Genomic DNA, 14,315 nt, shown 5'->3' with positions numbered 1-14,315 from the left:
AGTTTTCCGGTGCTACATTTCCTAATTTCCTAATCGGTTTGTTGATCGGTTTTAAGGAAATTAAAAACTGTGAAAACGATCCACCACACTTCTGATAGTATTTCAATTAATTTTGGATGCATATTTTATGTGGTCAGACTTTATGTTGCCTGATTCTTTTTCTATTTTAGGCTACACAGAACTTTTTATTGTTAGTGCACATTCGCACATCCTCAAGATGAAATTCATTTATATTTTTTTCAGTCCTGCTTCCGAGACAAATGCATATTAGGTTTATAGTTTTACTGCAAGAAACACTTAGCTCTGCAGGAGTTCTTATAATAGCTACATGTACATGTGAGTCCTACAGTCAGTTACCATTCCAACCATTACTGTTCCCATCTGAACTTCAAAAGTGATACTAAGCGAAACTGAGCCTGCACAGACTGCGAAAAACAACAGTAAGTAGGATAAGATGTTTACGTTCCACAGTATCTCATCTAAGATCAGCAGATCCAAGGATCTGCAGTACTTCTCGGATTCTTGGTAGCTATAGTTTTCAGCCGGCAGACTGGTTTTCCTTAGGTGAGCTTGTGTATAAGCTCAGATGGATGGTTGGAATCATCCTTCTCCTGATACTGTATTACACAACATCAGACCCTGCGTGGTTGAGAGGTGAATTACTCTTGTCACATTTGTGATTAAGTGCATGGCTGTGGTTTGTCAAAGCCCTTAGGTCCTTAGGTTTGCATATGACTTACTATAACCATGTTCATCTTTACAATAAGCACGGCGTTATCACTATCAGCTGTTACACACCCGGCTTTAGGGTTCATGTAGTCTTCAGGCTCATGATCTTAGTGAGAAAATGTGTCATTTAAATTTTCTGATTGGAGAGGCATTGGATAACCAGGTAAAGATGTCTTTTCATGATGACATTAAGACAACTGGGAAAGATGTCCTATTTCTTATTGTTATCTGGTCAGTAAACCATGATGACCATGTGTCAACTCGGGCTAGGAATTCCCAGGGACCTCACGATACAATATTATCATGATACTTAGGTGCCAATACGATATGTATTGCAATTCTCTCGATTCTATATGTATTGTGACTCGATACCGCAATTGTTTTGCGATTCAATGTTCAAAACATACTGCTAACCAGGGTCAAGAGATAAACATGAGAAAATGAGTTTTGATCAGTCATGGAAATACAAGTGCTCATCTCCAAGTGATTTTAATTTTGGAAATCTGTACCAAAGAGAGATATATGTGATCGTATACAAATTTAAGCAAGATAAGAAATTGATATTTTAGTCAATATTTTATCTGTTTGGGATTAATTCTTGTCATCACTTAGTAGTCTAAAAATTATTTGTAATTATCTTCCAGCCCCATGACCATCCTCTCAAGAAAAAAATGGTCCAAGGCTGAATCTGTTTGATGACCCCAGGCCTAGAGGTTAGAGACAGACCAGCAGCCCCGGGCTGGGCGACACAAAACATGGTAATGGAACTGAACTGGCAGCTGCTGGTCTCTGTCCCATGTGCCCTTGACCAAGGCACCTAACCCCCCAAAATTGCTCTCCATCCGGGGGTGCTTTACCATGGCTGACCCTGTGCCTCTCAGTGTGGATATGCTTGCGCGCGCGTGTGCGTGCGTGTATGTGGGGGTGTTGGGAAAGGTAGAAGACACATTTCTGTTCTAACCAATGGACAATAAAGTATATGGCCCATTGGTTGAATATGGATTAATATTCCATAATCGAGGCACTCAACCAGTCAGCAGCTTTGCATTGGTTTTTGATTATTTTGTGGAAGTTGGGATGGAAACTGAGGTTCAAGCCCATAAGCAGTCAGACCTGTGTGCTTCAGAAACTACAGTATGATATGTAGGTATATTTCAGGAACATATGGGCAGTGGGTGGCCTTTGTATGTGAAAGTACACCCGTTTAGTTTGATTATCATGAAAGCAGATGCAATTAACCTATTCTCCAGAGAGCACATAAACACTCTGAACTGTGAATAAATCAACTCTGTGAGCGAAACACCATGGGAGTCCTGTTAATACTTCATGTTTCACAAATTTTCATAATTGACTGCTAATTGAAACATTGCTAGAAAAACGCTGAAGTGTTTTGGAAAAACACATCCAGAGCTCACTGACTGATTATGTAGAGCTAGCTCCTCTTGAGTGGACGATACTGTGAGATGTTTACGTATATACTTTTTAGAGGGCTCCTTTAATATTTCAATGTGCTCCCACTCAGGAAATACACCCATTTTAAAATGGTCAACCGCTCTTGAATTTTCTGTGGTGTTATTATGGGTTCCTACTCCTCACTTATATACTGAACAAAAATATGAACGCAATATGCAACAATTTAAACGTTTTTACTGAATTACAGTTCATATAAGGAAATAAGTAAAATGAAAGAAATGAATTAGGCCCTAATCGATGGATTTCAAATCTGGGCAGGGGTGCAGCCATGGGTGGGCCTTGGGGGCATAGGCCCACCCACTTGGCACCCGAGCCCACCCACTGGGGAGTTAGGCCCAGCCAATCAGAATGATTTTTTTCCCCACAAAAGGGCTTTATTACAGACAGAAATACTCTTCAGCACTCCCCCCACACCCACCCACCCACACACACACACACATCTCCCCCTCAGACGATCCCGCAGGTGAAGAAGCCGGATGTGAAGGTCCTGGGCTGGCATGGTTAAATGTGGTTTGCGGTTGTGAGGCTGGTTGGACGTACTGCCAATTTCTCTAAAATGACTTTGGAGGCAGCTTATCATAGAGAAATTAACATAAAATTCTCTCGCTACAGCTCTGTTGGACATTCATGCAGTCAGCGTGCCAATTGCAGGCTCCCTCAAAACTTTACACATCTGTGGCATTCTCCCCAGCACAAGATGCACCTTCTTGATATTCCATACCTGTCAGGTGGATGGATTATCTTGGCAAAGGAGAAATGCTCACTAACTGGGATGTAAACAAATTTGTTCACAAAGTTTGAAAGAAATAAGTATGGAAAATCCCTGAGATTTTAATTTCAGCTCATAAAACATGGGACCAATACTTAACATATTGTGTTTATATTTTTGTTCAGTGTAGTATGTGTTTACCCTCATCGAGAGACACCAACTTTGATATTGAAACACGGCTCTTGAATTTTCAGCAGGAACTTCGTTCAACGTCTCAGAGGAGAAGACGAACTGCCCCCTAGGATATTTTCCTTGTGGCAACCTGAGCATGTGCCTGCCCCAGCTCATGCACTGCAACGGTGTCGATGACTGTGGAAATGAAGCAGACGAGGAGAACTGTGGTGAGTTGTCAGTTTATTCATTTATATATTTAGTTATTGCACGTGTCGTACTCCAGTCTTGGAAGGACAAGTGTCTGGGGGTTTTACTCCTCCTTTATAGTTGATTAATTGATTCGTTAGGAACTACCCTAACCTGGTTGTCTAGGTCTTAATTGGCCACAAATTAAAAGGAAATAGCAAAAACCAGTAGACACACAGCCCTCCAGGAATTGAGTTTGACACCCCTGATTTACTTGCTCATTTATTATGTTCGCAAGTATTCTGACTGTGCAGGAACATACCCCACCAGGATACATTTTTTTGTAGCACTGTGGAAAAGTCAGTTTTTTTTTAATCAACTCTTTTATCATACAGTATGTTCAAAAAGTAGGCTGAATAAATCATTAGACAGCTAATAATTAGATTGTCAGTGCACAGAAGGTCAGTTCTGTTGATTTTTAAAAAAGGGACATTCTACTCTAAAATGCAGTCAGTAACGGAGTGAATAGTCCGTGGCTGTGGTGATCGGGGTCCTTGGTGATGTCTCCAGCGATGCACTGGGCAATCTTCACCACTCTCTGAAGGGCCTTGTGGTCATGAACAGAGCAGTTTCCATACCAGGCCATGATGCAGCTGGTCAGGACACTTTTGACCAGGGCAGTGGTGTTGTCAGTTCATGTGTGGTGATGTGTACACCAAGGAACCTGAAGATGTTGACTCTTTCCATCGAAGTCCCGTTGATGTAAATCAGGGCATGTCCTCCTCCCTGCTTCCTGAAGTCAACAATCAACTCAACTTCATTTTGCTGACATTGAGGGAGAGGCTGTTGTTTTGGTACCACTTTGCCTGGTCTCTGCCTTCCTCCCTTTAGGCTAACTTGTTGTTGTCAGTGATCAGGCCTACCACCGCGGTGTCATCTGCAAACTTGATGATGGGGTTGGTGTCATGCTTCACACACAGTCATGAACGGGGTGTAGAGCAGTGGGCTGAGGACACATCCCTGGTGGGCCCCTGTGTTCAGAGTCAGAGAAGGGGAGGTGCTGTTGCCAATCATCACAGCCTGTGGCCTGCCCGTCAGAAAGTCCATGATCCAGTTGCAGAGGGTGAGGGTAGTTTGGAGATCCAGGGCCCTGAGCTTGGTGACAAGCTTGGAGGGAACAATGGTGTTGAATGTTGACCATTTGTCAATGAACAACATTCTTACATAGGTGTTACTTTTGTCCAGGTGTGATAAAGCCATGTGGATAGCAATGGAAATGGCATCTTCCATGAATCTGCTGGAATGGTAGGTAAATTGGAGTGGGTCCAGTGGGTCTGGCATGCTGGCTTTGAAGTGGGTCTTGACTAACGTTGGCCATAACCAGCCTCTCAAAGCACTTCATGTTGAAAAAACGACCTCAAACATTTTTTTTATTACATCCACCCGAGACATGAACTGTTCTCCATGTTCCCGTTCGGCAGGTGGTACTGGTGCATCATGGCTCAGACCAATAGAATCTGTTTAAGAGTCTATCACCTAGCTGCTGCCATACTGTTGACTATTATTATTATTTATCCTTCTACCAGTCACTTTCTCCTAATCCCTGCCTATATGTACATATCTACCTCAATACCCTGCACATTGTTATTCTGGTACTGGCATTGACCCAGTATATAGTTTCCTCTCTTATTTATTATTTCTCGTGATTTAAAACAAATGTATATTTTTTTCTTATTATTTATACTTTTTCGATATCAGATACTGCACTTTTGCAAAGGTAAACTGAGTTAAGCATTTTTCACTGTAGTTGTGCATGTGATAAAACCAAACTTGAACTTGAATTTGAACTTGACGGTGAGTACAATGGGGTGATAGTCATGTAAGCATGTCACCTTGGTGTTCTTTGACACTGGGACGATGGTGGTTGTAGCATGTGGGGACTACAGCCTGGGATAAGGACATGTTGACGCCTGCCAGCTAGTTGGCACATGCCCTGAAGACATGGCCAGGGATGCCATCTAGGCCGGCAGCATTGTGATTATTCACTCTCTTGAGAATATTCGTCAGAGTCAGCCTTGGAGAGCAGTGGGAACCCTACTGGATGGCTCGGTGTTGGTCGCCTCAAAGCGAGCATAGAATGTGTTGAGCCCATCTGGGAGGGAGGACTCGGTGGTTATCACACAGCTGGATATGCCTTGGTAGTTCATAATGGCCTGTAGTCCTTGCCACAGGTGTCGTGTTTCTGAGCTGTTGTATTGTGATTCCAGTTTGAGTCTATATTGTCTTTTTGCATCCCTAATGGAATCCGGAGCGCGCAACCCTATAATCAGGGTTTGCTCTGCTGACGTTGAATTCTGCAGTTTGGGCTCTCGGCATGGCCCGGATTCCTCAATTCATCCAGGGATTTTGGTTGGGGTATGTCTGTTTCTTTTCTGTGGGTACAATATCATCAATAAATGTTTTGATGAAACTCATGACTGATGATGTTTATGCCTCAATGTTAGTGGATGAATCATGGGTAGATGAGTCCTTGAACATATTTCAATCCATATTCTCAAAATAGTCCTGGAGTATTGAATCAGCTCGCTGCATCCATCATTTCACTATTCTCTCCGTTGGTGGCTCCCCCTTGAGTTTCTGCTTGTAGGCGGGGAGTAGTAACAGGGAGACGTGATCTGATTGGCTGAAATGGGGGTTGGGGGTGGCTCTCTGTCACGTCCCGGATGTTTGTGTAAACATGACTGACTATGTTCCATTCTCTCATAGGAGACATGTTGGTGATATTTTGTCAGATTTAGTTTTGCTTGGTTAAAAGAGTGTGCAATGCTGTCATCAAGGCAAAGGGTGGCTACTTTGAAGAAACTCAAATGTGAAATATATTTAGATTTATTTAACAAATTGTTGGTTGCTACATGATTCCATATGTGTTATTTCATAGTTTTCATGTCTTCATTATTATTCTACAATGTAGAAAATAGTAAAAATAAAGACAAACCCTGGAATGAGTAGGTGTGTGCAAACTTTTGACTGGTACTGTAGGTTCCAATTAAATCCGGTCCAGCATGATTTGACCTGGTCTGGGCCGGCCTTCATTTTAACCTCCACAGATGTCCGGTCCCAACCAGCCTATATATTGCCCAAATCTAGACGTATATAATTGGTTCAGATTTGGTCTGGGCAGGGCTGGCCTTGATGTGGCCCAAACATAGATGTCTATAAATGGTTCCGATTGATGAAGTACAGACCAGACAAAATCTGAACCAATCATAGACAGCTATGTTTCATAAGTTTGGACAGTATAGTATGGTACAGTACATTATAGTACAGTAGAGCACCGGCGATTACAGTACAGCACAGTAGAGCACAGAAAAGTACAGTACGGTACAGTAATGTAAAGAAAAGTGGAGAACAGCATAGTTCAGTACAGTAGAGTACAGTACCGTACATTAGAGCACAGTAACCCTAACCCTACTCTACTAAACTAATATACTGTACTAAGCTGTACTGTACGGTACTGTGCTATGCTGTGCTATTCAAACTTGGGAAACATAGAGGTCTATTGGTTCAGATTTAGTCCAGTACGTACCGCCCTTAATTTGTCCCAAAAAATACATATATGATTGGTTCAGATTTGGCCGGGCCGGCCTTGATTTGACCCCAAAAAAGACAACTTGGATTGGTTCGGATTTGGTCCACACCAGGCCTTGATTTGACCCAAAAATTACGTCTATGAATGGATCTGATTTGAACAGGTCCAAACCGGGCGAAATAGACATCATAGACAGCTATGTTTTATAAGTTTGGACAGTACAGATAGTACAGTAGAACTTTGCAGATTACAGTATAGTAGAGCACAGTAGACTACAATATATCCTGTATTGTACTGTATTGTACTCCACTGTAATCTACTCTACTAAACTGTACTGTACGGTGCTGTGCTGTGCTATACTGTGCTGTTCAAACTTGGGAAACTATGATTGGTTCAGATTTGGTCTGGACCAGCCTTGATTTGATCCAAAAAAGACATCTATGATTGGTTCAGATTTGATCCAGTCTGGATCGGCCTTGATTTATCTCAAAGAGGCTGGAGAGGAGGCTGAGTCTGCACCAGCAACACTAGCTTGGTGTGCAACGACCGGTGGTGGTGAATATAACCAGAGATACTGGAATATAATTGCTTCTCTGGTTAACTTAGCTAACAACTGTAGATAACGTAATTGCTGGTTATGTAGGTAGCTATCTTTTGATAAAGCGAGACCGAAGCTAATGTTAGCTAGCGAGTCAGGCAGGCTAATGTTTTAGTTTGTTGCGTATTGTCTATATATTTCTGGTTATATAACGTTGTCATTTGAAAATGTTAGCATGTCAGGCTAATTTATTTTATATTGTTTAGGGCAAAACTAAATAATGGATGCAGCTATGGTGGTAGCTAACTCCTGTCTGAGTTTGACTAATACAGTGAACTAGGAGCAACAAACTGTAACGGCATCACCAGCCTGAATCTAATCCAATCTGGAACTACAGTCAGTCTACATCTGTAAAGTATAGAATTAGGGGTTTCCACTAGTTACCACATCCATAAAATCCAAATTGGCTTTATTGTCAAAATTCATGAAAACAAAAATGTGCTTTTTGGTCTTAATTTACAGTTAGGGTTAGGCATAATGTTAGCAGTGTGGTTTAGGTTTAGGTTAGGTTTAGAATCACAGGCTTTTTCTTTCTTTATAACAAATTGCAATTTACCACTTGGCTGTATCACCCTGTCACAGGCCCTCCCAGTTAACACCACCTCAGAAGATGAAGATGTGCATTGTTTATGAGGATTTCCTGTTGCAGTTGATCGAGAGATAGTCCAGTTTTCAGCCAAACATGCAGCATAGAGAATACCAGCAAGGGGACCCTCAGGATCAAACAAACATGAACCCGCTGTGAGCATTCCTAGAAATCGAACAGGGAGAATACTTGAATTAGGTTGGTGATACCTGACCAAAACAGTTTTGCGTTTTGCTGCAATTCACCTAAACCTACGTAGCCAGGTGGAACCAGCCTGATCATTACGTTTACCTTTTCATCAGTTGGCCTGCCTAGGCTATCTGGACAGAGTAGGCCGTAGTGTTGTCGAATAACGCAAACTTTGTAACGGCAGTCAAACTAAAGTCGAATGGCCAAAGTTGCTAAACTTGCTAAATAACCACCAACAAATTAAATTTCTCCCATTTGGCTAAGTTGATAATTATACATATAGCAGATCAGCTCATGAATAACGGGGAGATGAAGAGAGGAAATTGTTTAAATATCAAGGTATCTTATCGGGGGGCCAACTCTGTTTAAAAAAGATCCATATCTACCCTCCTACCATTTGTTGATCACAGATTCTCACCGAAGCTCAATGCAAGACGGCACAGAGAAGCGGGTGACATGTCTCGCCTATGCATATAAAAATACCGCGATGACGTGCTTTGATCATGACAGAATAAAGTTAGGAATTTTCATACAAGACAGGAGTCAGGATTTGGGGTATCAGTGGGATTGGGATGATGGGAAAGTGGCCTTAGCTATATATAAGGCTATATAAGGCTACTACGTGAGTCATTAGAAAATACACTTTATTCAGGCTACATTATTGCATGCTAAATGTTTCTGATCAGTGATAGACAAGCCAACAAATAAATTGGCTACCACTTCCACTTGTCCAGCCAGAGATCAATTACCAAGCACAGACAGATTCAGTTAAACAAAATCACATTGATTGATTATCAGACAGGCTTTTTGTTGGGAGTAGGACCGGCTACCAAGTGAGCAATGAGCAACATCCACTTGTATAACATGCTAGCAAATGGTATCATCAGCTATGAGCAAACTAGAGTAAAGATGATAATTAGCACTCACCTCAACTTAGCGAACACTTCCCCAGCCTAATTGTTATCAAACAACCGAAACGGTGATGTAAATATATAGTGCTGCGTTAACAGTTGTATATGACTTTGGGAGTTTCAATATAAGCAACAATTTGATACATGCCTTAAATTGCATTAGCCTACTTTATTCCAATATTTTCTTCATTCAGTTGATCATAACTAAGATGAGTTTTCCTCTCTTTGCGTTTTTATTAATTCATTAAAAAAATTCACACTGCTGCCGCCACATTGTTCTCAACACCAGTTTAAATCAAAAACTTTTCTGTGATGTCGGACTAGGCCGTGGCTCAGGCTTCAGCTCACCGGGCTTGGGGCAGACCGGGATCGAATTTTCAGCTCCGATGAAAACTCTAAACTGCATTTTGGTCTCGTGTGCAATCTGGTAGTGTCAATTATGCATGTGCTTTGAATATATGCTGACTTTGTATAAAGTAAATACGCTAGGAGCAAAGGCTGTTGGCAGCCTGCTGATGTCACACCCTGACCATTGTTTGCTTTGTATGTTTCTATGTTTTGTTTGGTCAGGGTGTGATCTGAGTGGGCATTCTATGTTGGATGTCTAGTTTGTCTGTTTCTGTGTTTGGCCTGATATGGTTCTCAATCAGAGGCAGGTGTTAGTCATTGTCTCTGATTGGGAGCCATATTTAGGTAGCCTGTTTTGTCATTGTGGGTGATTTTCTATGTTAGTTGCTTGTGTCAGCACAGTTCTCATTACAGCTTCACGGTCGTTATTCTATTATTGTTTTTTATAGTTTGTATTCAGTGTTCAGTGCTTTCTTTAATTAAAAAATCATCATGAACACATACCACACTGCATTTTGGTCTGCTCCTTACGACGATCTTGACAGCTGTGGTGCTGTGGCACATGTTTTCACAGGAAAACGTTCAAGGAACCAGAGTCAAATGTTCTCAACCTCCCTGAAACCTAAAGATAAACATTCCAAGAACAGACCATTTTCACTTCAGTTCTCAGAAAAAAAACTTTACCGGTCAGGAAGCGTATGACTCGTTTTCCTAACCATTGTGAAACCAAAAACATACATTCCCACAACTTCCAAGGAACCAAATGTGCTAGCTGGGTCATGAACAAGGGGCATGGGAGTTTTAACCTTAATGTCACGCTTGTAGTAAATATATTTACATTAAAAACTTGTGCAGAAGAGGTTTAACAACAAATCAAAAATGACTGTGCTTGTTGATGAGTCCACCATCTTGTTTAAAAAAGAAAATCGACCCTCATCATTTTCCTGAGAGTGTTGATGGCATCATGGACTCCTTACTTTCCCCCTGGACCTCGTAGAGCTCCAAAGCATGAGTGGAGCCCACATAAAATAACAGATACTAATCTGTCTCATGCGTAATGACTTCACTGATGAGTTCTTGAGGGTATTGCTCATTGGCTTGGTGGCTACAGGGGGAACTAATGACTAAGTCATTCCTCGACTCGCTTTACACGCAATAAAAACAACAGGGAGATAGGTGCAATAGCTAGACACCTTGCTTAATATAATAGGGAGGGTATTTAGTGTGAGGTGGGTTGCATCATCTTGGCGCAGTATGGAGATTCTTCCCTGCTCTCGCCAAGCACTTCGAAGAGGCTTCCCAGGATCAACAGCAAGACAACAAAGACAGAGCCAAGTTCCAAGGTATGCTCTCCAAACTGTGCTCCGTGAACTTTGTGAACGACCTTTGGTCAGTGGTGGAAAAGTGCCCAACTGTCATACCTGAGTAAAAGTAAAGATGCTTGAATAGAAAATGACTCAAATAAAAGTTAAATTAAGTATTAAAAGTAAAAGTATAAATCATTTCAAATTCCTTATATTAATTAAGCAAACCAGATGGCACAATTTTCTTGTTTTTTATTTTATTTACAGGGGCACACTCCAACACTCATAAACAAAGCATTTTGGTTTAGTGAGTCTGCCAGATCAGAGGCAGAGGCATGGATGACGCTGGATGTTCGTTTGATAAGTGTGTGAATTGGACTATTTTCCAGTCCTACTAAGCATTCAAAATGTAATGAGTACTTTTGGGTATCAATGACACGTACTCACACGTATAAATAGTAAAGTACAGATAACACAAAAAAACGACTTAAGTAGTATTTCAAAGTATTTTTACTTAAGTACTTTACACCACTGCCTTTGGTTGATGCTATATGTGCTGACCGAACTTAAGAACCTGCCTGAACTTCTACAGCAGAGGCAGATGACCATCCCCAGGGTAGACCGCCTGATGAACACGTACATACAGAGAATACATAGTGTAGACATATATCCTGGGTCAAACAAAGAGAAGGCCCAACGAACCACAGCAAAAACGCAGAGTTGCAAGGAAAAGGAAGGAGTCCCATCATCGATTTAGCCCAGTCCATCCAGGAATTGGTGGGAAACATTAACTGCACACTGTTTACCACCACATCCAACAAAGCTGACCGTAGGATGACTGAAAGCAGGGAAGAAGAGTACCGCACTCGCATACACCAGCTGACTGTGCTGGACCCTGAGAGCTGGCATGAACAAACCAAAAACCCATGATTTGGAGAGGGGGAGACCAGTGTGATTTGCAAGAGGCTATTGGTAGATCACCTGTATGCACAACTGGGGTTCGTGGAGTTCAAGTCCTGTGCAGGGCGAAATGTGCCTGAAAAGTTGAAAAAAAACTCCTTGCAGTGGGCACACTTTCTGCAAGCAACGCCGACTGTGAGCGTGGGTTCAGTACAATGAACATTATTGTCACTGACCTACGAAGCCAACTGACCATCCCACACGTCTCTGACCTTCTGTTGATCTCAACCGTTGGTACTCCCTGCCAAAAATGGAACCCATCACCCCACGTTAGGTCCCGGTTGGGTAAGCTCATTCAATTACTGGCATGGAGAAAAAGAAGAAGAAAATCTATATAAAAAGTCTGCCAAACTTAATATTTGGAATGGGGAGGTGTTATGTTTGATAGGCTATGTTTTGATGCCATTAATGGCTACGTGAAGTGGACCGAACTAATGATTACGATTAACTAATTTAGGAGTTTTTTCTTTGAGTTTTAAAGGTTACATATGTATATATATATACACATATATATATATATGTGTGTGTTGTTTTTGACTGGTACTGTATGTATATATATATACAGTACCAGTCAAAAGTTTGGACACACGTACTCAGTTAAGGTGTTGTTCTTTAATTTGACTATTTTCTAAATTGTAGAATAATAGTGAAGACATCAAAAGTAATAAATAACACATTGAATCATGTAGTAACCAAAACAATGTTATAATATTAAAATATATTTTAGATTTTAGATTCTTCAAAGTAGCCACCCTTTGCCTTGATGACAGCTTTGCACACTCTTGGCATTCTCTCAACAAGCTTCACCTGGAATGGTTTTCCAACAGACTTGAAGGAGTTCCCACATACTGTATGCTGAGCACCTGTTGGCTGCTTTTCCTTCACTCTGCGGTCCAATTCATCCTAAACCATCTCAATTTGGTTGTGGTCCGGTGATTATGGAGGCCAGGTCATCTGATGCATCATTGCATCCTTCTTGGTCAAATAGCCCTAACACAGCCTGGAGATGTGTTGGGTCATTGTCCTGTTTAAAAACAAATTATAGTCCCACTAAGCGCAAACCAGATGGGATGGCGTATCGCTGCAGAATGCTGTGGTAGCCATGCTGGTTAAGTGTGCCTTGAATTCTAAATAAATCAAAGACAGTGTCACCAGCAAAGCACCCCCACACCATCACACCACCTCTTCCATGCTTCACGGTGGGAACCACAAATAAGGAGATCATCCGTTAACCTATTCTGCGTCTCACAAAGACACAGCGGTTGGAACCAAAAATCTGAAATGTGGACTTATCAGACCAAAGGACAGATTTCCACCGGTTTAATGTCCATTACTAATGTTTCTTGGCCCAAGCAAGTCTCTTCTTATTATTGGCCTGATTCACGCAGTCTCCTCTGAACAGTTGATGTTGAGATGTGTCTGTTACTTGAACTCTGTGTGTCACAACTTCCGCCTAAGTCGGTCCCTCTCCTTGTTCGGGCGGCTTTCGGCGGTTGACGTTACCCGGCTTTCTAGCCACCGCCGATCCACTTTTCATTTTCCATTTTTTCTGTCTTTGTCTTATCACACCTGGCTTCACTCAACCAATTACTTGTTTATTATTTAACCCTCTGTTCCCCATGTTGTGTTCGTGAGTGATTGTTTTTTGTAATTCGGTCCGTGTTTGTGGGCTATCATTGTTGCCTTGTATGTTTGTATTTTTTGAGTAAAGTACTTTGATTACTCATATCTGCTGTCCTGCGCCTGACTCCCTACACCAGCTACACATAGGACCCTTACACCGAAATTCTCAATTATGGTGGATTTATCAGTGGTGACAGTGTTTCCTATCTTCAGTGCAGTGGGCAGCTGGGAGGAGGTGTTCTTATTCTCCATGGACTTTACAGTGTCCCAGAACTTTTTTGAGTTAGTGTTGCAGGAAGCACATTTCTGCTTGAAAAAGCTAGCCTTGGCTTTTCTAACTGCCTGTGTATAATGGTTTCTAGCTTCCCTGAACAGCTGCATATCACAGGGGCTGTTCGATGCTAATGCAGAACGCCATAGGATGTTTTTGTGTTGGTTAAGGACAGTCAGGTCTGGGGAGAACCAAGGGCTATATCTGTTCCTGGTTCTAAATTTCTTGAATGGGGCATGTTTATTTAAGATGGTTAGGAAGGCATTTTTTTTAAATATCCAGGCATCCTCTACTGACGGGATGAGATCAATATCCTTCCAGGATACCCCGGCCAGGTCGATTAGAAAGGCCTGCTCGCTGAAGTGTTTCCGGGAGCGTTTTACAGTGATGAGTGGAGGTCATTACGGAACATGCATGAAACCAAGGCTATTACGGTTACAGAAGTCATCAAAAGAGAGCGCCTGGGGAATAGGAGTGGAGCTAGGCACTGCAGGGCCTGGATTCACATTACATCGCCAGAGGAACAGAGGAGGAGTAGAATAAGGGTGCGGCTAAAAGCAATAAGAATTGGTCGTCTAGAACGTCTGGAACAGAGAGTAAAAGGAGGTTTCTGGGGGCGATAAAATAGCATCAAGGTATAATGTACAGACGAAGGTATGGTAGGA

At 41.8% G+C, this 14,315-nt stretch overlaps 1 protein-coding gene across 1 annotated transcript in view; it reads left to right on the top strand.

Annotated features, from left to right (window-relative positions):
* Window positions 1-2,470: 2,470 nt before the first annotated feature.
* rxfp1 (relaxin family peptide receptor 1) overlaps window positions 2,471-14,315 on the top strand; it is a 131,989-nt gene continuing 120,144 nt past the window's right edge. Inside the window, exons 1-2 of the mRNA XM_064972675.1 lie at window positions 2,471-2,474; window positions 3,166-3,312. Coding sequence (XP_064828747.1) covers window positions 2,471-2,474; window positions 3,166-3,312 — 151 coding nt within the window. The remainder of the gene's footprint in view (window positions 2,475-3,165; window positions 3,313-14,315) is intronic.

This window comes from Oncorhynchus masou, chromosome 9 (genome assembly GCF_036934945.1).
Source record: "Oncorhynchus masou masou isolate Uvic2021 chromosome 9, UVic_Omas_1.1, whole genome shotgun sequence".
Lineage (NCBI taxonomy): Eukaryota > Metazoa > Chordata > Actinopteri > Salmoniformes > Salmonidae > Oncorhynchus > Oncorhynchus masou.
This window is presented reverse-complemented; position numbering and strand designations above follow the sequence as displayed.